Source organism: Podarcis pityusensis (assembly GCF_964106645.2).
Source record: "Podarcis pityusensis genome assembly, chromosome: 4".
Classification (NCBI taxonomy): domain Eukaryota; kingdom Metazoa; phylum Chordata; class Lepidosauria; order Squamata; family Lacertidae; genus Podarcis; species Podarcis pityusensis.
Genome location: NC_138027.1, coordinates 55,615,687 through 55,641,981, shown reverse-complemented (window position 1 = coordinate 55,641,981; position 26,295 = coordinate 55,615,687). Strand labels below are relative to the sequence as shown.

At 41.3% G+C, this 26,295-nt stretch overlaps 1 protein-coding gene and 1 long non-coding RNA gene across 2 annotated transcripts in view; one reads left to right on the top strand and one right to left on the bottom strand.

Annotated features, from left to right (window-relative positions):
* DSCAM (DS cell adhesion molecule) overlaps window positions 1-26,295 on the top strand; it is a 321,009-nt gene that overhangs the window by 274,297 nt on the left and 20,417 nt on the right. Inside the window, exons 27-32 of the mRNA XM_081004411.1 lie at window positions 2,172-2,348; window positions 4,717-4,747; window positions 7,075-7,190; window positions 9,900-10,049; window positions 11,832-12,029; window positions 17,068-17,370. Of these exons, the coding sequence (XP_080860537.1) occupies window positions 2,172-2,348; window positions 4,717-4,747; window positions 7,075-7,190; window positions 9,900-10,049; window positions 11,832-12,029; window positions 17,068-17,370 (975 nt within the window). The remainder of the gene's footprint in view (window positions 1-2,171; window positions 2,349-4,716; window positions 4,748-7,074; window positions 7,191-9,899; window positions 10,050-11,831; window positions 12,030-17,067; window positions 17,371-26,295) is intronic.
* The window catches only part of LOC308476711, a 57,941-nt gene continuing 39,534 nt past the window's right edge, over window positions 7,889-26,295 (bottom strand). The window contains exons 2-3 of the long non-coding RNA XR_013986063.1: window positions 21,109-21,178; window positions 7,889-7,949 (exon numbers count right to left, since the gene is read on the bottom strand). This is a non-coding gene — a long non-coding RNA (uncharacterized lncRNA). The remainder of the gene's footprint in view (window positions 7,950-21,108; window positions 21,179-26,295) is intronic.

Below are 26,295 nucleotides of genomic sequence, written 5' to 3'. Positions count from 1 at the left end.
AAAATACATACTATAGTAACTAATGAAAACAATAACACACACACACATCCCAGTTTAAAATTCCATTGATTATTTAATTAGCCAAAGGCCCGAGAGGGGAGGAATGTATTTGCCTGTTGCCTAATGATATGTAACAAAGGCACCAAGGAAGCCTCCCTGGGGAATTTAAACTCAAGGCAGGGCTTGGAGAAGCTGGTACTAACTTTGGTCCCCAAAGCAATGCTATGTGGCCCCTGTCAACTTTATCACAATTTATTCCACAATATAGTGAAATGTTTGCCCGTAATTACACTCATAAGGAAAAGGAAGGTGTGTTGAGTTGTATGAGAGAGTGAACACTTTACTGCTACATCTCTTCTTGCAAACAGTTCAGGGGGAGCTCTTCCCCCCCCATGAAAATTATTAGGTGTCTAATTTTTTGTTTATTGTGAGTGAGTGAGTGAGTGAGTGAGTGGGAGAGAGAGAAATATCATCCCGGATCTAGGGAAACAGGTTGTGTATGTTATATGCCCAGCAAATAACTGAGATCTCTTAGTATGATATTCAGTTCTTAGTCACCAGAGTTTTAGGGCTGACGTTCTTTTTTAAAGAGCAGTTTTCAGACTATGTACTCTGGAATTGTGTCGCTGATATCATTAGCCATTTTGTAGGAGTGGGGATGTGCTTGTGTCCCCTGAAATGATCCAGTTCCTGCTAGGAACCCAGGAGCAGGAATAACCTAACTGGAGCCCTCAGGAGGAGAGGTAGGGCTGAATCCAGTAAGGGAATGGGCACAGGCGCCAACTTCCTCTCCTACATAATGGCTGGTATGCAGCAATAATCTCTCTCTCTCTCTCTCTCTCTCTCTCTCTCTCTCTCTGTCTGTCTCTCTCTCTGGGACAGGGAGAGAAGAGAGAGAGAAGGAATGGAGGAGAGATTATTCCATCAACATTACCAGCAGCAGTCACAGAAGAAAGGGTTATGCCCCAAAATTAGTCGTATTGTAATGTTCTAAACACTTCATTATACATTGCTTTGGTTGTTTTATAGGGAAGCTACTACAGACTTTATATAATAAGATAGGAATAAACCATATTATTACATTCAATTTACAATTTCTGATCTTGACAACACTTGTTTAGTTCAAATGTGTTGAAGGATCTGCTTGCAAGACTAAATATGAAACAGGGGACAGTTCAAATTTAGATTATCTACCTTGAAAAGAATAAGATGATATGCAAAGAGGTTCAGGTTTTGTTATTAACTAGCAGAGGAGCCATTTTGCAAGGTGTTTTGACACAAGCTGATAGGCTTCGTTCTCTTAACTAGTGGTGGCAATGAATTTTGAGAAAGCAGGGGGCCTTCAGAACTGGAAATTTGTCAAGCCATTTCAGACAGTCCAACATTACAATCACCTTTTGATGTTTGGCTCAGCTGATAGTGGCCTGGTGTTAGCCCTCTACTCCTGTGCTGCACTTCCAAATTGTCATTGGGGATGGGATGGAAATGGTGGCTGGAAGTGCTTGAAAAGCCATGCTTTGTCAGAATCTGCATTCCCAGTGGGAACTCTGGGAACTGTACTCCCCTTGTTCAATGAAGCAGGAGGAACTAATACAAAAAAACAACAACCTACAGTTCCCAGAGTTCTCATTGGTAATGCAGATTCTAAGCATATCCAGAAGCCTTCATAGCAGAGAGTCAGGTTCTTGGGCAACTTCTCAATTGCCATTTTTCATCCCTTTTTATTCTCACCTTGGTAACTCCAGGGAAGGGTGGGACTTAGTAATATCACTGAAACTCACATTTCCTGGCCCAGGAATATAAATCTCAGGAGCTTGCCATGCTCTCATCAGATAGAAGAGCTGAGCATTACAAGCCAAGAATTGTCCTCTGGCATGAAATTTAATTGGTTTGATTGAAGGGTGCACATTTTTCACTTTGCATCTGTTGGAAGAGAACTTATAAAGAAGAGCAACATTATTTCAAGGCAATTAACATTTCCTAGTTTGCCTCTTCACTAGAAGTGGTAGAGTTGACAGGTGTGCCTTAAAATAGCCCATAAAAAGTTAGTGTGATGAAGCTTTCCTAATTAATCAAACCTCTTACAGGTGAGCTTCTGTACACCGTAGTCACTTAAAAACCAACCTTTTCTCTTCATTGATAGGCATCTAATGTCATGACACTGTTTCCAGGTACAATCCCTCCACTCATTAAATCAGTTGTCCAAAGTGAGGAAGGTCTGGCAACCAATGAAGGGCTAAAGATGCTGGTGACCATTTCCTGTATCTTGGTTGGGGTCTTGCTGCTTTTTGTGCTTCTGCTGGTTGTGAGAAGGAGGAGGAGGGAACAGAGACTGAAGAGACTCAGAGGTAAGAATGGACACCCATTACTCGCTTACATGTATTTTGGTCACCTCACCGAGAATGTCTTCCTGAGATTGTATATATAGATTAAGGAGATGTCAGAAGCTTGTAACAAGTAGTGTCCATTTTGTATGTTACAGCAGCAGTATCACTGCTGCTTCTATGCAGCTCCATCTAACTGCACTATGGTAACATTTTTGAGAAGAAGATTGCGTTTCAGTGAAGCGTACAATGTGAATATTTCCCATATGGTGAGAGCCCCCAGTTTTGTCAGGGGAGTGGGACAGAACAGGGATGGCTAGCCTGTGGTCCTCCAGTTGCTCTAGGACTCCAGATCCCAGCATCCCTGATTCTCAGCCATGCTAGCTGGGGCTGGTGAGAAATGGAGTCCAACAACTTCTGAATGGCCACAGGTTGGCCACCACTTGAGTAGTCATGCAGAGCAACGTTCAGACCATTTCTGTAATGTAAGAAGCACCCTGTAGTACCCAGTTTACCTGGTTAAAATAAGCATCAACACATTGATTTGCTGCACTGCGGTACATACTTGTTTCAGTGGAGATCGAACTCTCCTTGTCTCCAAATCCCTTTTCAGTTGACAGGCTCACACTTTTCTGAATGTGTGACTGGGACTGTGCTGTGTACCCATGCCATTTAAGTTGTGTGCCCTGCCAACTCTGCCCTAAACACCTGCATGTTTCAGCACAATGATCCGCAAAATAGAGCCTAGAGCACACAGCAGTATGTCCTTTATGTTTACAAAGAGAAAAATAACGGGCAGGTATTTTTTGAAGTTTAGAGATTGGTGAATTTTGTTTTCTTTGCAATATCAGATATTTTACTATTGGAGATCTTGTTTGTTTGTTTTTGTCATAAGAATGAGGTACTACCTATCAATAATGCAGTTGTACATAATTCCCACTCTGTCTCCAACTGTTGTTTCTTAAGTTTCAAAGACAACAAAAGCAGTGATGTTGAAACAACCACCTTTATGCTGCTGTTACATTAACTTGGACAATGGTTTTTGTTTTTGTTTTTTGGGGGACACTGACATCTCTCATTTGCTAACTTGTTAAGGATATCAGAAGTGTTTGATATGGATTTATAAAGCAGGAAGTAATCCCAGGAGGAAATGGTTAAGGAACAGAAAATTTTCAAATACGGGGGTGGGGGGATTCAGATAAATTGCATGCTGTATGCTTCAGAAAGTATCTAATTTTTACAAACATGATAAATTAGTACAAAGATGAAGCAAATTCAGCAACTGATGTGTGACAGTAGCCATTTTCAGGATATATATTGTTTGTTTTCATATCAGATTTTTTTGTCACAAGCATGCTACTATGTTGCTATAAAATTGATCGCAAATTCTGAATAAGTTGCATTATATATTTTCTAATATGCACTCATTATTTATTTGTTCCAAATTATTTCCTGTTTCTCTTTATTAAAAATATTCCTTGGCAAGTAGTAGTGGTGTTGGTAGTAGTAACAATAATACTTAAGCATAATAATATAAGCTCCAGAACTGAAAAGACCCCAATCTATGTATTCATCCACCAAGCTTCAGTCAGGAGAAAGGAATTTGGAGAGGGACCTAAGAAGTTTATCAGAGTTCATGGGAGAAGGTGGTTCATAAAGTACTCAGCCCCCAAATTGTTGAGGACTTTTAGGCAGAGGTGGGGGGCTTGTGGTCCTCCTGATGTCTTTGACTACAACCATTGGTCATGCTGGCTAGAGAAGATGGGAGTTGGAGTCCAAGAGCAACTGGAGGACTGCAGGTTTCCCACCCCTGCTTTAAGGTAAGAACCAGTACCTTCAATTGAGTCTGGAAATCAATAGATAACCAACATAAACCATACAGAACTAGAATAATACACTTTGTCTGGTTGGCCCCAGACAAAAACGCTGATGCTTTTTTTTACTATTTGAAGGCTCCGTGTGGTTTTCCAGGCCAGCTCCACATAAAGCATATTACAATAGAATCTAGAGGTTCTACAGCATTGAGTAGGCATGGCCAAGTCAGTCTTTGCCAGTAAAGGGCATGACATCCAGCTGAAGCTGGTAATCATGTGGCCACGTTGTCATCCAGAAGAAATGAAAGAGTGAGGTGCAGACCCAAACTGAAAACCTTTGACTTCAGGGGAAGTGCAACCCCGTCCAATCAAGGCTGTATATTGAAACTCTTGATCAACCAACAGTATTACCATTTTAACTGGATTAAGTTTCAGTTTCTTCTTCCACATCCAGTCCCCCATCACCAGGAAAAATAATATTAAATAGACAACAATGCTTAAAAATGGGTTAATTGAACAAACATGCCGTACTAATGAGCTATTTATGCAGTGTTAATAGTTTTCCCGTTTTTCCCTAGATGCAAAGAGTCTGGCTGAAATGCTTATGAGGTAAGAATAATGTGTGCAATTTGTCAGTTTGGTTGTGATACTGGAGTATCAACCGGAGATCAGGACTGGGACCTTTCCAAAACGCATAGCATGTGTTAAGGAAACATCCCATTTAAATATTCTAAGGAATTTTCAACATAGATTTCCAAGTTATAGTCTGTGTGGTGCTGGAGGAGATATGTGGTTAGTTATTTCTGCTGAAGAGCATGGATTCAAAGTACCATGTATGATGTTTCTTTGTTTGTTTGATATATGTATTTATAGTCTGCTCTTCTCCAAGCAATTCCAGGGTGGATTTCATGCAGTTTAATCCAATAAATAAAGCAACATAATTGTTACCATCACTAATCCAATCATAGAAAACAAATAAAAATCAAGGTCAGGGGAAGTGCACCTCAGATGCGAGGGCATTCCACAACATAGGGCAGGAAGGAATAGCTCTGCATATTTGCACTAGAAGGCAGCTATATTAGGAACAGTGTTGATTGCCTAAAGCCTGTGACATCTTACATGTACCCCTCTTCCCCTGAAATCCATCTAACAGGTTTGCAAATCTTTTTAAATATTTCTCTTTGTTGTTGTTTTTAATAAGACATCAGTGGGGAGCCTCTGGGCTAATTAGGCCAGACAAGGTTCCTTTAAAGCCTTTCCCCCCCAAAGCATGCCCACTAGGCTCACACCTGACATCATATGGAGCCTTGCATATGGGACAGATAAAGACACCGCTGCAAAGGAGCACGCAGGAGCTTAAAGAGCACTCCCGATCCTTCCTTGGCAAGCAGGGTTCACTGAGAGCTGCACCTCTTTGAATGCATGCTGTCAGCACCAATCAGCTGATTGGCTCTGACAATCCATTTACCAAGGAGCTCACTATCGGTGCCAATCAACTGACTGTTGCTGATGGTGAGACCCTTTGAAGTTGTCCATTTGCAGACATGGCTTGGACTCCAACTGTGCCTGCAAATGAACATTTTTTCCTTTGCAGTGGTTTGGATCTAGACTGCACCTGAAAACGGACTTCAAAAGGTCTGTCAGCACCAGTCAGCTAATTGATACTGACAGCAAACCTCTTTGAAGTTGTCACCTGTTGTCAGGTGACTGAAAAATTGGCAGTCTCTCCCACCTATCGAAAATGGCCCATGGGAGGGTGGCCCAGTTCTTGATCCTGCTCTTGGGCTGAGAAGGGTTTCCTTACCCCTGTAGTAAGACAAAGAATGGACAAATAGATAAAATGTCGCGTGGTGCTCTATTCGTTTATTTTTTTCAAGAGAAAAAGGCATGCAGCACACAAGGCATAGGGGAGAGTCAAGACTGATAGATGAACTCACATCAATAGAAAAAGACAATGGTTTCAAGCAGCACTGGGATGCTGAAGCAAATTAACACAGTTGCTTTTCTTTATTATGTGGGTTGTCATTCTCAGAGTTCTGGCTGTGAGAGTAGCGCATAAGCAGCAGAGCTAGACTATTGGGGTGGCCTACTTTTTCCAGTTCTTTTTTCTCAACAAATAATTAAAAATAACAGTACCCTCTCTTTTTTTGTTCATTGAGGGTACAGATCAGACTGCTTCCAAGTGCTACAGATCTAAAGCAATTCTGTTGGTTACTTTGCACCTCTGATATAGAGGGGTGTGTGTGTAAAATTCTTAGCTTCATAACTCATTCCAAGGCTAATTTTCTAGTGCACACATTTTAAAATGAGAATATAATAGCTTCGGTGATAATATATTAATTGTTTCTTATCTCTGTCACCCAATGCTGGGAATTAGTAGAGGAACAGTGGTTGGATTGCTTTCTTAAAATTTTATTATTGCAGTGTCAACAGAACAAAAAGCAAAGTGTGTTGAAGGGAAATAGCGAAACAGAAGCAATTACTGCAATCCATATAAAAGTGTAAATAAATAACCACTTCTTAAATGTCCAGTTTCTCTGTTGATTAATATTTGTCAATGCCAATTTATGGTAAGAATACAATGCCATAAACCCACCTTTCCTCTGATTGAACAAAGGGATTTTTAGGCTTGTCTTTAAGAAATGGAAGGAAGGGAGAAATAAGAGTTTATGATTGTATTTTTCAAAAGAATCTCAAGGGGAAAGGCTTATTTTCTCCCATTGCTCCTGTTTTTCTAAGCTTCAGCATTAGACTAATATATTGTATGTACACATGGGAGAACTAATGAAAAGCATTTATTTGAACACCCCACTGATAGCGATAGGAGACTAAAGTATTTATTTTGCTTTTAAACTAATAAAAGAATTTCTTCATTCGACTTTAATGCCTGTTCCCCCTCTTTTTTTTGTTTGGTTTATTGTTGTTCTGATTTCTAGTAAAAACACAAGGACATCGGATACACTTAATAAGCAACAGCAGACCCTCAGAATGCACATAGATATTCCCAGAGCTCAGCTTCTGATTGAAGAGAGGGATACAATGGAAACCATTGGTAAGCCAGCAATAAGCTCATGAGGTGCCTTTGTACAACAAGAGGATCTCACTAGTTCTGTGTTGTTTCTCTTAAGGTATTACAAAAAGCAACGTTTAAGGAATAGAAAACAGCCCCTCCAAATACTTTTTCTTACAGTTTTGTTTTTGTTTTGATGATAAAAGTCCTGACTCAGTACTGCATGTGAAATGAAAAAGTTTTCAGTGAGACCAAGCTCTGTAGTTCAAGAAGAAAATTGCAAAGAAGGTGGCTGGGATGGTTTTATACACATGGAGGGAGGAATTCAACATAGCACCAAGCAGCTCATTCTGTCAGTAGAAGCATTTCGGCCTGCCAGATGAATGATCTCCCTTCTCCTCAGCCCACAGCCTGTTCTGGGGCTTCCCCCAAAGCCCACCCTGAGCCAAATTGGGGGACAACGAGGGGAGGAGAGGGGACAAAGAACCCTATTGTGCAGCATAAGACCTGATTTCCCCTAGAAAATCATTGAATCCAGCCCATAGAAAGGAAAAGCTTGGGTCAGTTTACATGTGTCCCCCTCCCCCCCCCCCGCTACCGTTTGAATACTTCTGGGGAAACATCTGTGCCAATGGAGCTTTCCACCCCATGGAAGTTGGTCCATTAGGGCAAATGGGGCACTGCCCCATCAACAATAGTCAGTCCCCACCTGCTTGCCTTCTAACTTACAATCAGCTTAGGGGGGTGGCACTGACTGTCAGCTTCCTCCTCAGTCTATCAGTGTTGCCTTTGTGTAGATTTCTGTAGGATGGAGGAAGAAGGGGGGGGGAGTAGAATTAGTTGACACCACCTGTCATTACTTCTGGCTCCACCTTACTGTCAGCATCCCTGCTTTCCGTCCTATTATTCCCAATGGGCACCAGCCACCACTGTTTCCACCTGCATTCTGGGGGACCTCTAGGTACATAAGTCTTAACCCACTAGTGGACATCTCTCTCTGTGTGTGTGTGCTGGTCAAGCATCTCTTCCTGTGGCCTTCGGCAGGCCTCTGGGTAAGTATAGACTCATCCCTCAATACATTTTATGCACTTGACCTTGCTGTCAGAAAACCCCTAGACAAATCATTCCTTGGATCAGGATTTCTAAAGTTGAACACTGGTGGCTCACCTTGTGAATCCAGATTTTCAGAATTGCTAAGCCGGGGCATCCAGTGGGAACACAGAACACCTAATGATCCAGCTCTTGGAAAAGTGCAGTGATGGCAGGGCTCGCTTTAAAAGTGGCTAATCCTGCATTTGGTTTCTACTTTGTTTATTTTCCTAATTTTGCTTCTCTGCTGTTTCTCTGCTGCCAAGTTTTATCACACTGGGGGGGGGGATTTACCCATGTGTTGCAGTCCATGGGCAGCAGAGTTTGTAGTGCAGATGCAGGTTGCATATACTCTGTTTATCATTCCCAGAGCTACAGTTCCCAGCATCCTTAGCAAACTACAGTTCCCATGATACTTTGGTGGGGGCATGTTTTAAATGTGTGGCTGCTGCAGATGCAACCTGATCGTTGCTTCTGTAATAGGCTGTGTCTAACACAGAGTAGCGAGCCATGATCCAGACCTTTGGTGAGCTTCCACATGGCTCATTGCCCAGAGGTTTTATTGCCAACTTGAAAAGAGGCAGCTCTTTTTGCCAGGGGTGGAGAATTGTGTTCATCCTACTTAAGACCTTTTTTGGGCAAAATGTATATTTAGTATTATTATGCATGGTTCTTCATGTTAATGGTTTCTTATCCGGGGGGGCAGGGGGAGGAAATGTTTAGGAAATACTTGATTGTCCCACCGTTGGCAGCCTGTCTGGAAAATATATTTAAAAGTCATACGGTACTTCACTGTTTGCATTCCCTGTAGTTCTTACTGCTATTAAGAATATCCAGTAGTGACTGCAGCAATGTAGGTGGAAGTTAAATGTGTCAATCCTGATAGTACGATGCATAGAAATAGATTGTTTTTACAAGCTTCAGTGGCAGTGGGTGGTTCACCATTAACTCCTGTAGGGTTGGAACAGACCCATTGTCATCTTTTTATGTTTTCTGCCGCCTACTTAAACTGCTTATTTTTCTTAACTCATAACACCCCGTATCTAATTATAGCTTAAAAGGAAAAGGAAAGCTATCAACTCGAGTCAGAAGGAAATGGTATTTGTTGATGTGTTCTCTCATAAAGAGATAATATACTTGAGGGGGGAGGGAGTAAGTTGATATTGATACTATTAAAATAGGGTACTGCAGGACTGTGTGGAAAAAGGGAAAGTTTACAGAGCCATTTTGGGCAAGAATTTCTCTTCCATGCACATGCCATTATGTACTGTGGAGCTGCCAGTGCATGAAGAAGCATATGACATGCAGAAGTAGTGCACTTTTCTGCGATTTCTATAATCACCGCAGCATCACTTTTACATCTTGCCTTTTTGCCATTATTCATATATCTGGGGGCGGAGGAGTCATACTGGAAGTAAACAGTACTTTCCATGTTAGTCCTTACTATGGTGGGGGAAAAGTTTCTCACCTGAAAAAAAGATTTCTTCCCTTGTTAATTAGCTCTGGGCAAAAGCAAGGCGAGACAAAATTCATTTGCCAAGTTATTACATTCTAAGATGTAGTGAAGACTATAGAAGTGATATTCATTCATTCATTCTTAGAAAATCAGCCAAAAGCGGGACACCATTAAGATATTCTGCTCTGTGATTGCCTTTCTCGCAGATGATCGATCTACAGTCTTGTTAACTGATGCTGATTTTGGGGAGACATCGAAACAGAAGTCGTTGACTGTTACACACACAGTGCATTACCAGTCTGTCTCACAAGCCACTGGACCACTGGTAGACGTTTCTGACGCCCGGCCAGGAACAAGTAAGTATTAAAGATGTTTTGTGGTTCTAATATAAAAAATAAATAAATATGCTGTAAAGTCTGTTGCTTACCAGGAGGGTACAGGGCGAGGCAGCAGAGAGGGTGGCGCTATGCAAATGAACTGCTAGTTCATTTACCCTGCCCTGCCCTTTCTGCTTCCTTGGTCCTCCCTCTCTCCTTCCTGGTAAGTGACACCCTGCCCCCCACCCCAGTACATAATGTGGGGTCGGATGCAGCCACACTGGTGCTGGATCAGAGCTAGCACTTTTTCATTGCTTTGAATAATGAGTATATTTTGGGCCCATCTGCAGAGGCCCTTGCGTTCTAGAGAAAATATAACACCTGAGTTATGTGTTGCTGCCGATTCCCTTCCCTGCCAATAGAAATTGATCTGCCGTCTTCCGCACTGGTTCTTGTAAGTTTTCTTTTACTGTGAAGTTGCAATGTAAAATACTGATCAGCAAGCAAGTATGATAGTCAAAGCTTTTTAAATTTAGAAAAAAACCAATAAGTTTTCCAACGTTTGGAATATTTCCCAACAGTCTGGCTTTGATTGTGTGTGATTTACAAAACCCATTGCACAGAAGAGATACTGAGTAAGCAGATACATCATTCTGAAGTTTTTCATTTTGACAAGAATCCAGTACAGTTTGCTAATGCGTGGAATCTTTCCTAACATTTTGGCACTGATTATATGAAGTTTACAAAATGCATTGCATAATCAATATATAAAGCTGTGGCATACCATTAAATTGAGCTGGTTTTGTTTTGCTGAGCTATTCATCCAGCTATTGTCTTTGCTCCACAGAAAAGATGGGACACCATTTTTATTGCTGATTGTCCCTTTTTTATGCGTGTGTGTGCTGGTTATTAGCCTAATCTCAAACAGTGAACAACATATGGACAGTTTGCATTTTTAAATGGCTTTGTAAGTAAGAAACCTGCCAATCTGTCAATGAGAAGGGATGAATCATGAATAATCCTTCTATGACTTATCCTTAACTCACTCCTTTTTAAATAGTTTCAAAGCAATGTAAAAGGAGCGGCTTTTCTATTTTAATAATAATAAAAAGAGCCCAATCAAATAACCTATTTAATAAGTTTGAATTTATATGTTTAATACTATTATATCCCAGTCTTAGTAACACCAGCTCTATGATTCTATGAAAACCCTCTCAGATGCTTCAAAAGAAAAATCTTTTCCCTCTGCTTTAATGTCCTAATACTATTTCCACAAAATCCATACCCACCCATTCTTTAAAAAAAAAAAGTAAATGGGTATCAGACATCGGACACAATTCTTTAATTATTGATTTCTAGATAATGCTTTTTAAAAAATCCTCAAACAGAATTTAGTCCACATGATATACAAAATGATCACTTGCCTGGAAATCAAGCTTTGTCAAAGAAAAATGAGCCAATAATGCAGGTGCGGGAAACTTTTGACCCTCCATATATTGCTAAACTACAATTTCCTTCACCCCTGACCATCAGCCATGCTTGCTGGGGCTGATGGGAGTTGTAGTTCAGCACAATCTGAAGGGTCAAAGGTTTGCCATACTTGCAATAATAAAGGTTTGGAATATCTTTGAAACTTATATATCATAGATGCTGATAGAAACTGATAATAAATGTATATGCCTACAGATAGGCCCCACTGGTATTCATTTCCATCCTGAGGCTCCATCACTCAGCAGTAATTCTGTTCAGCCAGTCGCTCAGCTTCTGTTCTTGACTAATCAAGTATTCAGCGCCAACATTACCTCTGTGTTTTCACTGCAGATCCTACAACAAGGAGGAATGCAAAAGCTGGGCCCACAGCTCGCAACAGATATGCTAGCCAATGGACTCTCAACAGACCTCATCCCACAATATCAGCCCACACCTTAACAACAGACTGGAGGCTACCAACACCCAGGGCAGCAGGGTCAGTGGATAAAGAAAGCGACAGCTACAGTGTCAGCCCATCACAAGACACAGGTATACTCTTTGTTCCTAGACTTCAGATTCAAGACAACATTATAATCAGAACAGGACATTTGCTGTATTTGATGTAGCATATTTGATTTTAGCTGAGCACCCAACCAGATACGACAATAAATGCATCTTTACATTTAACCCTTAGAGCTGTTTCCACATGTTAATAGCAGCAGGCAGAAGTTGGAGAGGGCTTGTATTTAGTGGCATAGCAGAAGATGGGGGGGGGGATTAAATTTTTCTCCTGTGCTGAGGACCTGAGGAAATGTTATCTTCTGAAGTTGCTGTTGGCTTTGGGAGGAAATTCCCATTAGTACCAGTGGGGGGGCTTTCCCCTAAAGCAGTGATGGCACTCCAGCTGTTTTGGGACTACAACTCCCATCATCCCTAGCTAACAGGACCAGTGGTCAGGAATGATGGGAATTGTAGTCCCAAAACAGCTGGAGAGCCAAGTTTGGCAATCACTGCCCTAAAGCAAACAGAGGAGGGATTTTCCTCAGGACTGCAGTAGGACAGCATTGTGGAGACCTAAAGAATACAGCATGATTGAACCTTATGCTCTTCTTGTGGTCTGAAAGACATGGAAGTGCATGAGCCCTGAGACTTGCTCTCACTGTTACCAGGTTGAATTTTTGTAACTAAAAAATCTGACCACACCCTCATCCAAAAGTGCATATACTATTACTGTACAGTGGTACCTCGGGTTACATACGCTTCAGGTTACAGACTCCGCTAACCCAGAAATAGTACCTCGGGTTAACAACTTTGCTTCAGGATGAGAACAGAAATCGTGCTCTGGCGGCGCAGCAACAGCGGGAGGCCCCATTAGCTAAGTGGTGCTTCAGGTTAAGAACAGTTTCAGGTTAAGAACAGACCTCCAGAATGAGTTAAGTTCTTAACCTGAGGTACCAGTTCTGGGCACCAGAGTTCAAGAAGGACACTGACAAACTGGAACGTGTCCAGAGGAGGGCAACCAAAATGGTCAAAGGCCTGGAAACGATGCCTTATGAGGAGCGGCTAAGGGAGCTGGGCATGTTTAGCCTGGAGAAAAGGAGGTTAAGGGGTGATATGATAGCCATGTTCAAATATATAAAAGGATGTCACATAGAGGAGGGAGAAAGGTTGTTTTCTGCTGCTCCAGAGAAGCGGACGCGGAGCAATGGATCCAAACTACAAGAAAGAAGATTCCACCTAAACATTAGGAAGAACTTCCTGACAGTAAGAGCTGTTCGACAGTGGAATTTGCTGCCAAGGAGTGTTGTGGAGTCTCCTTCTTTGGAGGTCTTTAAGCAGAGGCTTGACAACCATATGTCAGGAGTGCTCTGATGGTGTTTCCTGCTTGGCAGGGGGTTGGACTTGATAGCCCTTGTGGTCTCTTCCAACTCTATGATTCTATGATTCTACCACTCTATTGTTGAATTCTCCCCTTTGAATGAAGGGACACTGGGGACTTACGTAGTTATTTGTAATATTCATGAAAATACAGAATGGAGCACAAACAGAAGTTCTTTCAATAGTCAGCAGGTCCAAAGGGAACTGCTTTTGAGCCCTACTCCCCCAGCTGTAATTAACTCCAGCTAGAAACTCATCATAATGGAAATTGCTGAAGGGGGTTCTCTCTCTTTCTGCCCTCTTCTTTAAGTTGGAGGGGTATCACCTTGTCCAAGATGTGATGGGTATCTCTTCAAATACAAAAGAAAGTGTTCTAGCCAGAGGGCTATATTCTATAAGGATGGGGGAGAAATTCAATCCAATTAACATTTAAAGGTGAACCTACCTAATTCACATTTACTGAAATAATACACAAACTGTAGTCCAGCCATGATTTGAAATGTGCACTTCCCTGAATTTGTACAAAATTGTATATACTAAAGTGTGCATTACAGTGCATATATTATGAAAATAACATGCAAAAATTTCTCTGCAAAACTGAATATATTGAGCACAATTCAGTATGATATGTGTCTATTAGGAGAAGTTCACACTAAAATCCTAGCAAATTTTCATGAAGAACTAATGGCAGCGATATACTTTGGAACTAATTTTGTGGGGGTGGGGAAAACCATCCTTCTTGGAGGATGTAGAACTAAAATGATTTGTGAAAGTTGTTCAATATGAATGAAAAAATGAGCTAGCCAGCTCTACAGTAACTCTCAGACTTGCCTTCCTGGGCCACCTGGCAGTAAGAGAACCAGGGAGGTAAGCAATAATGAACTTGAAGTGACAGTACCAAATGTCAATCAAAACAGCCATCCGAAGCCAATTAAGAAGCTCTGTCCAGACATCAATAGCTGGGAAGTATGAAAGGTCCACTCCAGTAAGTATCCAGCTATGCTTTCAAAACATTTCACTAACAAGCCTTATTATTTTATGGGCTAGATAGTGGGTATGGACAAGCCAGACAATCTCACCTGGGGCCAAAAAGGGAGACAATCTAAAAGTTCTATTCAGGCATTTCATCATTACAGAACAATCATGATAATAAGCTTCAGAATGTGAGCTTTTAAATACGATTTCTTCAATACTAACCTTGGTTCTATTAGGAAAGCCACATTCTACAGAAATTTTGCTCCTTCCTACCAGATGAAATGGGACACGGGTGGCGCTGTGGGTTAAACCACAGAGCCTGGGACTTGCCGATAGAAGGTCAGCAGTTTGACTCCCCACGATGGGGTGAGCTCCCGTTGCTCAGTCCCAGCTCCTGCCAACCTAGTAGTTCGAAAGCACATCAAAGTGCAAGTAGATAAATAGGTACCGCTCTGGCGGGAAGGTAAACGGTATTTCCGTGCGCTGCTCTGGTTCACCAGAAGTGGCTTAGTCATTCTGGCCACATAACCCAGAAGCTGTACGCCGGCTCCCTTGGCCAATAAAGCGAGAGTCGGCCACGACTGGACCTAATGGTCAGGGGTCCCTTTACCTTTACCTTACCAGATGAAATAATGCTGTTGAAATGAATTTCAGTGTGATTACTATACTAGAAAAATGCTAGATCATTATGATATTCACCATTCCCTTGTTACATGAGGACACACCAAGGATGGACCACCAAGGCCTTTCCTTTCCTGAAACAGGGTTGCCTGCATTTATTGCCATGATATGATAAGTCCGGCTCCATCTGTACTATGCATTTAAGCAGTATTGTAACACCTGAAACAGCCATAGCTTCCCACCAAAGAATCCTGGAAATTGTAGTTTGTTAGGGCTGCTGATAGCTGTTAGGAGACTCCTATCCCCCACCCAAACATTTTCCTCCCATCTAAAATTCCTGAACCATCTACTAAGTGTAAGAGGATAAGCTCTCATCTCAGTATGCTTTGTATGAGAAAGTACCTGAAATGAGATAATTTAAGAAGTACTGTGGGAGGTGAGATGAGGATACATTTTGTGCATATAATTTCATTTGCTTCAACTAAATTTATGTTTCGAATAATGCACTGCTAACAGGAGGAAACAGCTGCACAACTCCCATTAATGTTAATGATAGTGGTGCCTGAATCCCAAAACCCTTTTTTACACATTCACATTTGTAGTTATGCTGCTATTGACTTGGTAGGCTCAGATCAACAGCAGCTTCCAGGCAGGCTAATGGTGACCAATATACCTATTTATGGGATATGTTGTGTGGAATGGGCAGACTGACTTGGAAGGGCCATAGCTTAATGGGTTAAGGCATCTGCTTTGCATGCAGATGGCCCTGGGTTCACTCCCTGTCACCTCAAGGTAGCGCAGGAAGAGATCTCAGTCTGGATAGCTACTGTCAGTGTAGACAATACAGTGGACGCTTGGGTTGCGAACGTGATCTGTGCGGGATGCATGTTTGCAACCTGCAGCGTTCGCAACCCACATCTGCGTATGCGCGGGTTGCGATTCGTCGCTTCTGTGCATGCGCAAAGCACAATTTAGCGCTTCTGTGCATGCACGACCGCCGAAACCCAGAAGTAACCCGTTCTGCTACTTCCAGGTTTCGGCAGTCCGCAACCCAAAAAAACGCAACCTGAAGCGGCTGTAACCCAAGGTATGACTGTACTGAGCTTGATGGCCTGACCTGGTATAAAGCAACTTCCTTGTAAATAACAACAAGATAACAGAACAGGCCATATTTTGTGTCTGTGTTGTCTCACTATAAAAATATTATGAAGGGGTTTTTTGGGGGGGGGGGGAGACTGTATGCAAGATCCTTCTAACCCCTGGATCCAGCAAGTGTTAAATTATAAACCAGACTAGCTTTCTCTGTTGAGGTGATAGCCTGGGTGATGGGCCATTAAGGGAAACAAAGGAAAGGGGCTCTGTGAGAAGTGGCAATGGGTGGGGGCCCAACCCAGCATGCTGTTACTTAGAAGGAAGAAGCCTGAGTTTAGAGAGTCGGAGAGACAGAGAGCAACGTTTGACAGCAGTGTTTCATGTCTGTTTGAATCCAAGGCTGTTTGAGAAACAAGACCCTTTTGGGGTGTTAGTGCTATGAACCCCTCCATTGTAGGCTCAGATTGTATATATGTGTAAATAAACTATAAATTATAAAGAGGCAACATTCTCCACTGGCCTCATTTCTAAAAGGAAACATAAACCCTGGGTATGTGCCTGGAAACCCTGGAATCTTGCACCTCTCTGAGACTGGGGCGATGTGCAACAATAACAATTCACCACAGGAGCTTCATTACATGAAATGTGTGCTGAAGTGTGAGAAAATGAGCACAACAAGTACTGTTCTCTGTGGGCTGCAATTATCCCTTCTGTCTCGTATTTGCAAACACTAAATCTGGAATCATAAAGGGAAAAAGGTGCTAATGGAAACAAAAATATTTACAGCTCTTTCACTGCTGAATATCCTCTTTTTTTTTCCCTCCACAAGTAAAACATGGTTTTTATGATGCAAGTCCAGAAAACTGCCAGGAAAGCATAACCTTTTTACCTTGCTATACCAGAATGCTCTTATTGCCCAAGCTGACTAGTGTGCAAGAGCTAAATAGTGGACTTTGGTAGATTAAAAACCCATGCTGAAGTGATTGCCTGTTCTTTCTTTCTTTCGCCTTCTGGTGTTTAGACCGAGCAAGGAGCAGCATGGTCTCCACGGAAAGTGCCTCCTCCACCTATGAAGAGCTGGCAAGAGCATATGAACATGCCAAGATGGAAGAGCAGCTGCGACATGCCAAGTTTACCATCACAGAATGCTTCATATCAGACACATCATCAGAGCAGCTTACGGCAGGGACTAATGAATATACAGACAGCCTGACCTCAAGCACCCCATCCGAATCGGGGATTTGCAGATTTACTGCATCGCCTCCCAAACCTCAGGATGCAGGACGCGTGACGAACATGGCTGTTCCAAAGGCACATCGGCCAGGTAAGTGCCTTAGGACACTCTGCTAATTCCTTCCGCTCTCAATTACATCCTGTGGATGTTGCGTTTTGAAAATTTCTTAATGGAAACGAACGTACTTAACAGTTCTATCAAATATTCACAAAGCGCATGCATATTGTTGCTTTCACATTTTGTTAAGCAGAGGTGTAAGCTCAGAATGAGCAAAAGGCAGTCAACCTGACACCAGAGCCTCAAGATCTCACCATGTTCGGATACCATGAATATCAATTTTTTAAAGCACACACAAATAATCCAAAGGCTTTTTTAAAGACCTGAATAGACACTTGCTTTCCCCCCACCCACCATTTTTGTCAGGGGACAAAGATTTTCAGTAATCTGAAAAAATATTTCCCCCTTTTGGGTAATTTTTCAGCACTATTTCAAGAAATGTTTGTTTATTCATTTACATTGTCCTCAGTAATACATTCAAGTAGCCCATCAGATTGGTTATATAGTGTTGTGTTGTCATACAGTTCCCTGTCTGATCTTGTTTGAATTGGGTCATACATGTGAAGGAACCGAATACTAGTCAGAGAAGCAAAGAGGATGTCACAATTTAAGTGTATTTCACGGGGGGGGGGGGGCAGGTACACTACCAAAATAAATTGGATAGTGTAGCTCTAGGCCTTTTCTAACGTGACCTGATATTGGTCAACTGCTACTTTCCCCATGGCTGGACCAGGCACAAACACCACAGAAGCCTCTTCTGAGTAAGGAGGACAAGGAACAGTGGTTTCCCACTGATGGCCCCACTTCACAGGGCAAGACTAGGGTAACTGTGCTCCCCAAATAGAGGAGAGATGATAGGTCAGTATTGATCTTGCTATCAGTATTGTCAAGCGTACAATCAAGGGCAGACAGCAACATATGGCAGCGGGCAATTCTGCCTATCTAGTTTTTGGAGGGGTGTGTGTCTCCCTTGCCCCTGCTCCATTTATTACATTTTTGGTACTTTACTGCAGGATCTCCTCTCTTCATAAATAAAAGACAATGTGACATAGCAGTTCCTTTTCACTGCCCTCAAGAGAATGTTGGAAAAGTTCACTGACGTTTACTGCAAATAGAAGCAATACATTTTCCTGTCACTGTTGTTTCTTTCTTTTGCATCCATCAACACCGAATTATTATAGGTAACTGGTGTATAGGAAGGAAAAAATGAAAATGCGAAAAATCTAGAGACTAGAATGTCTTGAGGGATAGATAAGGAAACAGCATATGAATCCCTTCAGATCATTTGTGGCCCAAGTTATTATTCACTTTATGGCAGAATTAGATGGCTGTTTCTGCTTGTTCCAGTCCAATTCCTAATAGAACAAAATTGCTACCGATACTTTCTCCTTTCATTATGTATTTATAAAATGTCAGAGGGGTGTATACAATGCTGGTCCTCTATTCAGTAGATACTGAATGGTATGTAAATTTAGGAAGAAAAAGATTTAAGGGGTTGAGATTATTCTGCTCTCTCGTTTCAGACACACCATAGTTTCAGTAAATTTCCTCATGCAATTGGGTTTCTGCAAGATTTTTTAAATGTCTGTAGAATGCTTTATATAATCTTTCATATAGTGCTGTTCCATGCGTGGGACTAAACTAGATGTCCTCTGTCTAAGGACTTCCGGGTTGGCGCCATCGCCGAATGGCGGACTCCCTCCGAGCTCCGGAGGGAGTCTGCTCGGCAGGGGCTGGGTCCTACCGCACCGGCGATGCGGGGACCCTTAAAAACCACGGCCACGAGGGTCGTGGACATGGAGACTCGGCTGGCACCGCTAGCGCCCTCCCGACTCGTGAAGGAGCCTTTTTAAAGGCTACGGATCGGGTGCCGGGGAGAAGCGTGGTGCTTTGAGTCCTCTGCTATCCCTGCCGAGCGCAGCCGCATGCCATCCGGCGGAGAGCGCTGACTTCTTCTATTGAAAATTCGGACTTTTAGACAACAACCCGTGAGTAATTTGGAAACTGGGTTTAAAAGGAGGAAAAAAAGAATTTCTTTTTGAATTGGATACGAGCGGGGGGGGATCCAAAAAGGAAGTCAGTCCCCCCCCCTACTGTAAACCTTTCAAGACAAGGACGGGGAAACCAAGGTCCAAAAAGATTCGTATTGTTGATAATCACTAAGAATTCCACGATGGGGAATCATAAGAACTGTGCTGGAGGATGAAATGAGGGAGAAGAAACGTAACCCCCCCCCCGGGAACCGGGGTGATTGAAGAGAGAGCCTGGCGAAAAGAGTCGGAGATTTTGACAGCTGTCAAAGTAGCTGTCAAAGTCGGAAAGCAGAGAGGATTTTATTATGAGAACTTTGCTGGCTAAATTTGTTACAATTTGCTACAACTCGTTAAAACTTGGATACAAAATGGCGAAAATATGGATAACAATCGGACTTTTGGACTAGAGAAGACAAAGTTATAACAATCCCCCTAGAGGAGTTTCGGGACATTACAAAGATGGTCGTAAGTGAAAAAAAACACCATTGGAATTTTACAGGACTGGTTATCTTCTGGGAAAGCTGCAAAACGGAAATAATATTTTGTCTACAGGGTGTTCAGCTAAAGGAGACAATAGAATTTTCTATTGAAGAAAGGAAGGGACTGAACGCAAGTTTTTGTTCCTGAATAACAATAATCCCTGCAGACTTACTAAGCTTCTGAATTAGAACGTTTCAGCAGCGGGACAAGAGGAAACTGGACTATAATTTGGAAGGAACAATGGGGGGAGCTTTATTAAAGATCTGAAGTTAAGTGTTCTAAAAATAATTATGAAAGGGAAAAAAAGGAAAGAAAAAAAAACCAGCAAGGAGTTGGGGGAAATAGGTGATTCATGGATTGTAAGAATTCCAGGCGGATAATATGGTTTGGTGGTCAGGGGGAAATTAAACCGGGGACAGGGGGGGAGAACTAAAATCCAAAGGCTTGTCAACTTCTTTATTTTGAACTGGCTTTGTCTCATCTTTTATATTCTTTATTTCTTATTTCTGATATTTTTATTATGTGGGGTGTTTCTATTATTAAAAAAAAGGGAAATTGTGGAATGAAAATGGGGTGGGCCCTGGGAAAGAAATTTTTTGTGTTTTATTAAGGGTATTGATGTGGAGCGTAGAAATTTTAAATTCGAATAATGGTTTAAACAAATTAAGTTTTTATTCAGAACTGAGAGCTTGTGGAGCCAACAATATGAAAAAGGAATATGGTAGGGGTGGGGGAAGGGGGGAGTCCCAGAAAGTGGTCTTATGAAAATAAGGCTATGAACGTATTTTAATTATTGCTTTCTGTATTTTCTTTTTTTTGGAAATCTTAATAAATATTATTTAAAAAAAAAAAAAATAGATGTCCTCTGTCTAGTTCCTCTTCCCCTTTCCGGAGTAATAAAATACACCTTGTTATGTAATTTGAACCTGGTCCACATCACTGGCTACCATGGTGGGCAGGGAAATTGCACAATGTGATTGTGTCATGTCACACTATCATTACTACCCGCGGGGAAGAGGAAAGGAAAGTAGACATGGGATTGCATCAATAGGCCCTTGTTTTGGGTAACCTAGATCCACTTCAAGAAGTTCTAAGCTACTGTACTCCAGTGCAAATGTATTACCTAGGATTTATGGACACCCTTAGAAGGAGAAAAAGAGACCACTTTCCAAAGTACTTTTCTTGAGGGTGTAAATACTTGGTAATAACAATTGCAAATTAAAAAGGGAAATCCCTAGAGAAAATGTGAAATACATACCAAGAATCTTGTATAATAATATCTTCATTCACTTGGGATGATTATTAAAATCATGATCCAGCCATCTCATCTGTAATAAAAAATAAAATAAAAATAAAGTGACTCTCCTCCACGGGTATATTGCCTTTTATTATGAATTATTGTCTCCATCATGCTCACTTTTGAACTGCACGGTTTTCAGGGCTGTATACTTATAGCTGTGCAACATTTTCCATAGAAAGAGATTTTCCTCTGCCTTGTCTCAAATTATCTACTTCTCTTCTATAATTTATCCAAACAACAATTTGCTTCTTAGCAAGTGAATTATTGTGCATTTCCTCTAATATACATTTCTGAATGAAAATTTGCCTTATACACATTTTTGTGGAAGCAATTCACCCTAATATAGTGCATTTTTACATTATTTTCACTAACGGATGCACCTTCCCCAAATTTGCACATTTTTGTACACATTTTGGGCTGGACAGCTATATTGCAATATTCAGAGAAGAGTGAAATTCAAAGGATAGCTGCATTTTTTGTTTGTTTTCTTGTTTGTTTGTTTCTGAGGGAATCCTTTCTCTCTGTCTCTCACACACAAAAGCACATTTTTGAACAGGTTCTTTAGACATGTGAAAGAAACTCCTATGAGAAAAGAGGACAGGGTATGTACAATGGCCTGGTTTTCACAACCCATTAAACCATAGTTAAAATGGACTCTTCAGTGTGGAAACATAGTATGTTGTATGCATAGCTGAAGAGTTCTCACTGCACTCATCCTCCGCTCTTATTCTCCCTGCACTGCCAGAAAACAAGCCAGAGTGTGTCTTGTCATGACATCCCAACCTGAGGTTATGGCCTGTTTCTCTGTAGACAAACCACAAGCAGCAAGAAAGGAGCAAATTTGTTGCTGCTGAAGATTTGTTTGGTTAGCTCTGGTTAGTTTCCCAGCAGTGCAGCAGCAGTAGGTGAAGAACCAAGCATGAACATTTGAGCAGTATAAACCAGTGTGCTGGGTGTTCACATTAAAGCAAAGTTTGGTTCTAACTATGGCTCAGTTCATACATCACATTAACCCTGGTCCTGTGGTAATTTAGGGCATATGGTAGCCTATGTTGGCGATTTTCCTTAAAAATAGCTCAAAAACTTCATTTATTTATTTTTTGAAATTTTGCAAAAAAAAAACACCACAACTCAACAAAAATAATATAGCAACCCTAGGTTTTTTAAGTCCTGGCATTAGATAATTTCTAATAATGAAAGTTCTTACAATTCACCAATTCTTTGTCCTGCTTCTTATTCTGGACCACAGTGGTGTGTATAGTCCTAATATCTGGGCTTTCTTTTGGCACCATTAGATAGTGGTCACTTTTTTCCCTCCACTGAGTCCAACGTCCTTCGAAAGGAATCCATAAATTCTGTGTAGGTTTGCCTTTGGGGGTAATACCTTTGTATTTTCATGACGTTTACTGTGCATTGCTACTGGTAGTTGATACACATTTGCTATATAGTACATATGACTTAGCGAGGTCTAGCAAGCCAGGAAGAATTAACATGTGTGTGTGTATCTCTTTTAGTTTGGCATTCTTAAACTAATAAAAAGTGAATAATGTTCCCTTCTAGTCAGTGAACAGATAATCTCTAACACAAAAGACAAATTGCTAGTTTGGTTCCTGTTGTGTGTTAAATAAACAGTTCGAGAGCATTTGATATTTCTGAATGTTTTCATCACTTCTAAATCAGGCACATGCCCACTAAAAAAATATCTAGCACTAAAATTCTGTCTCTTTTGTTCATGTTCAATCTGGAATATCAGAAAAATCCCTTGTGGAATTTACAGATTTGTAGTCAGCCCCTTGGCCTTTTAGGAAAAAAAACTATTTGCATTCAGTTTTGCTTCTTTGGTAACTTTTAAGCATATTTTGCACTAGGAGAAATAAATTTATTGCACATTGATACCAATTAGAAACACTGCAGTAAATTCAAGCAATAGTACAACCATTAGAAGGTTGATTCGTGGTAAATTGTAAATAACGTCTATCACATTTTTACTGTGGAGCAGCTTAAAATAAAATAGAGACACAGCTCTAAATCTGAACTAGGGGATCTAGGTGCAAATCTCTACTCAGCCACAAAGCTCAGGAAATAGTGTGTGTCTCTGTCTGTTTTACAGGAATGTTGTGAGGATGAAATGAGATGATCCTGTGTACTCCTGAGCTGCTTCTGCCAAGGGTAGGAAGCAAATGAGGGAGACAAGCATTATTTCCATTGCTGATGGAATTCCCTAACCCATTTTACTTCGTTATGTCTTTTTACTTCATTATGTCCAGTGCCGCTTTGTAGCATCATCTATACATCAGTGACCATACAGACCCACTGGGTGAAGTAAAGTGTGAGAGGATTTTAGTGAATTTTCTTATTGATGCTTTTATTCAGCGATTCAAATATATAGTTGGTCTTTGTTTACCACAGTTGCCGCCCCTCCAAACTGAGAGCATGAGACTGTCTGACTGCTCATCCTTCCTCCTCCACATGCACATGCGCCCCCCCCCCCAAACCCCACACACATTATGTGTGGCTGCAACATAATCACACCTGGTTAGCATTTCTCAGCTGATTTAATTTTAACAACTTGAAATGCAGGGAGTTATTTAAAATGTGCATTTATAGTACTATATCTCTGAAGCCTGACCGCAATTTCCACATCTTAAAAGCAATCCTAATTGCCTAATTAGTAATGTATTGTACATGTCATCCAATCCATTCTGAGCCATTTTCTCCTCAGAGGTCAAATCAAGAGAGCAGAACCTTATTTTCTCTCCTGGACAATTTCGTTCCAGTTGCATTATTTTTCAATACCTGTGCTTTGTTGCAGATAGTATTTAAGACACTGCATCTAACTTGCCTAGAATCCGCTGCAGTTCCTTGCCTGTGCAGACTATTTATGATCTGATGTTTGCTTTTATACATGCAAGAAAATCAGTTAAATGAAACCGCTTAGGACACTTGAAACCACAAGACCATGAAATTAGCATTTACTTTTTTAAACTGCAGTGAAGCACCATAAAAATGAAATATTTAATTATTCAGTACATTTCGACCGCAATTACATTTGCCTACGAGAAACCAATAAAACCAGCAGGAAATGGTTTCCAAATCTTATAAAAAACATACCCTGGAACCACTGTGATTCTCCTACGTAAACAAATCAGATTCCTCTCTTGCCAACATTTTTAGATTATTTGCATTACGAAATACCTACTCTGTTCCCTACAAGTGAAGATGTATGGGCTGATTCAATAGACTGGGTTGTGGTGACTTCCTACTCCTGTCCTCAGTCTGATTAAGCTTCCTTATGATGCTATGACACCACACCAGCAGCAGGAACTGGCATTTCAGCACCACATAGCATGGTCAGAAGATCTCTTACTTCATCCCTGGACAGCTGCTTATCCAGTTGGATAAACAATGCTGGTCTAGAACAGGGATGAGGGATGCCCTCCATTTGTTTTTGGGCTCTACTTTCCATCAGCATTAACCAGCATAGCCAATGATCAGCAACTGGCACAAATAGTACCACAAATTTAGGAGCACCACAGGTTCCCCATTTGTGAACCAGAGGAACCGGTGGCCTGATTCAGTAGGCGGTTCCAATTTTGGTGGGAAACAAAGGGTGTTGAATTCTGAACCTTACTGAAACAATGTAGGCTTTCCTCAACTGCTCTAGGGAAGAAGTTACAAATTCAGAGGTGACATTAATCCTAAACTTGGCAAACAAAGTGCACTGTGGTGGTTCAATGTTAGTTGCCAAGAAACCTTATACTCCTAGATTTACCAGAATTTATGCTCAGCACAGATTTATTATTACTCCTGTGGGTGATAAAATCCCCTTGGACAGAATGGGTAGAGTGGTACCTGCCCCCGTGAAGAGCTAGGTAAGTATCTTTGCATGGCAAGACATCACAGTGGGCAGTTGTTGCCATAGGAATAGTTGATTGGTTATTGCTTGAATCTGCTAGGGTCTGATAGTTACTGTCTATAGGGCGAAGATAGGCTGACTACCTTGTACTGACATACAACAAAGATTATTCTGCTCCTGGGGAAAGAGGCTCATGGCAGTCTTTATGGCTGATCTGCATTCTCCTTGCTCAAACTAAAGCAAACAGTTTCAAGAGTGAAAAGCCCAAGCAGGCAGAATTTGAGTAACATGCATTTGGACCAAAAAACAAAATCCCAACTTTGATTAAATTGGTCTAGCACCGCAGTTTTTGCATCCTGCTCCCTCTCCACACTGATCAAAGTATTCTGTGGCAGAGGTTCCCCAGACTGTGGTTTGTGGATCACCAGTGGTCCATGAGTTTCATGCAGGTGCTCTGTGGCATGTCTTTGGACTTGTGGTTGAATCCATCCCTTTATATGTATATTCATACTGATTTTTAATTGTATTTTTTTTGCTGCCTTTATTATTTTACCATTTGAGTTCAATGGAATTCAAATTGTAATGCAATCTGTAAGAAATAAAAGAAGCACTGAAAAGCATACAGCACCTAGAACACTGCCTCACAGTTGCTACAACAGGCAGAAAAAGCATCAGGTCGTTTGCCAACACCCTCAGCAATTTTCAAGTTGTCCATGGGGAGTTTAAGAACCACTGTTCCAGGGATCTTCTACAATGGTGAAAGGTTTAGTGTTGACTCGTTTACTCACTTTTTACAACAAAACTACAAGATGCTGTAATCAAATAATTGTCCTCTGTTTCCCATGGCTCAACTTTTCTCAGATATGATAGACTAACATGATACCTGCAGGTATGGATGGCTGCAATGCTACTATTCTTTCTTTTCCAAGCTGTGTGCCAAATTTGGCATGCACAGTGGTGTGTCAGCAAACCTATCACTACTTAGCATGCCTTCACCATTAAATTTCTGATCAGTGCCATTTTATCACTCTTTGTATTTACTTTTTTTAACAGTGCAACCCTAACCAAGTCTACTCAAAAGTAAATCCTACTGAAGTCAATGGGACTAACTCCCGGGCAAGTGAAGTTAGGATTGCAGCCTTAGAGTGCAGTCCAAACCTCCCACTACCAGCAGCAGGGCTCCGTAGTCTTTTTAAAAATGTCTGCCTATGTGACTTGCTCTTCCTTGCCTAGGAATTGCCTTCCTCACTATGTATTCTGGTAGATACATTTTCTCAATAACTTTTTTA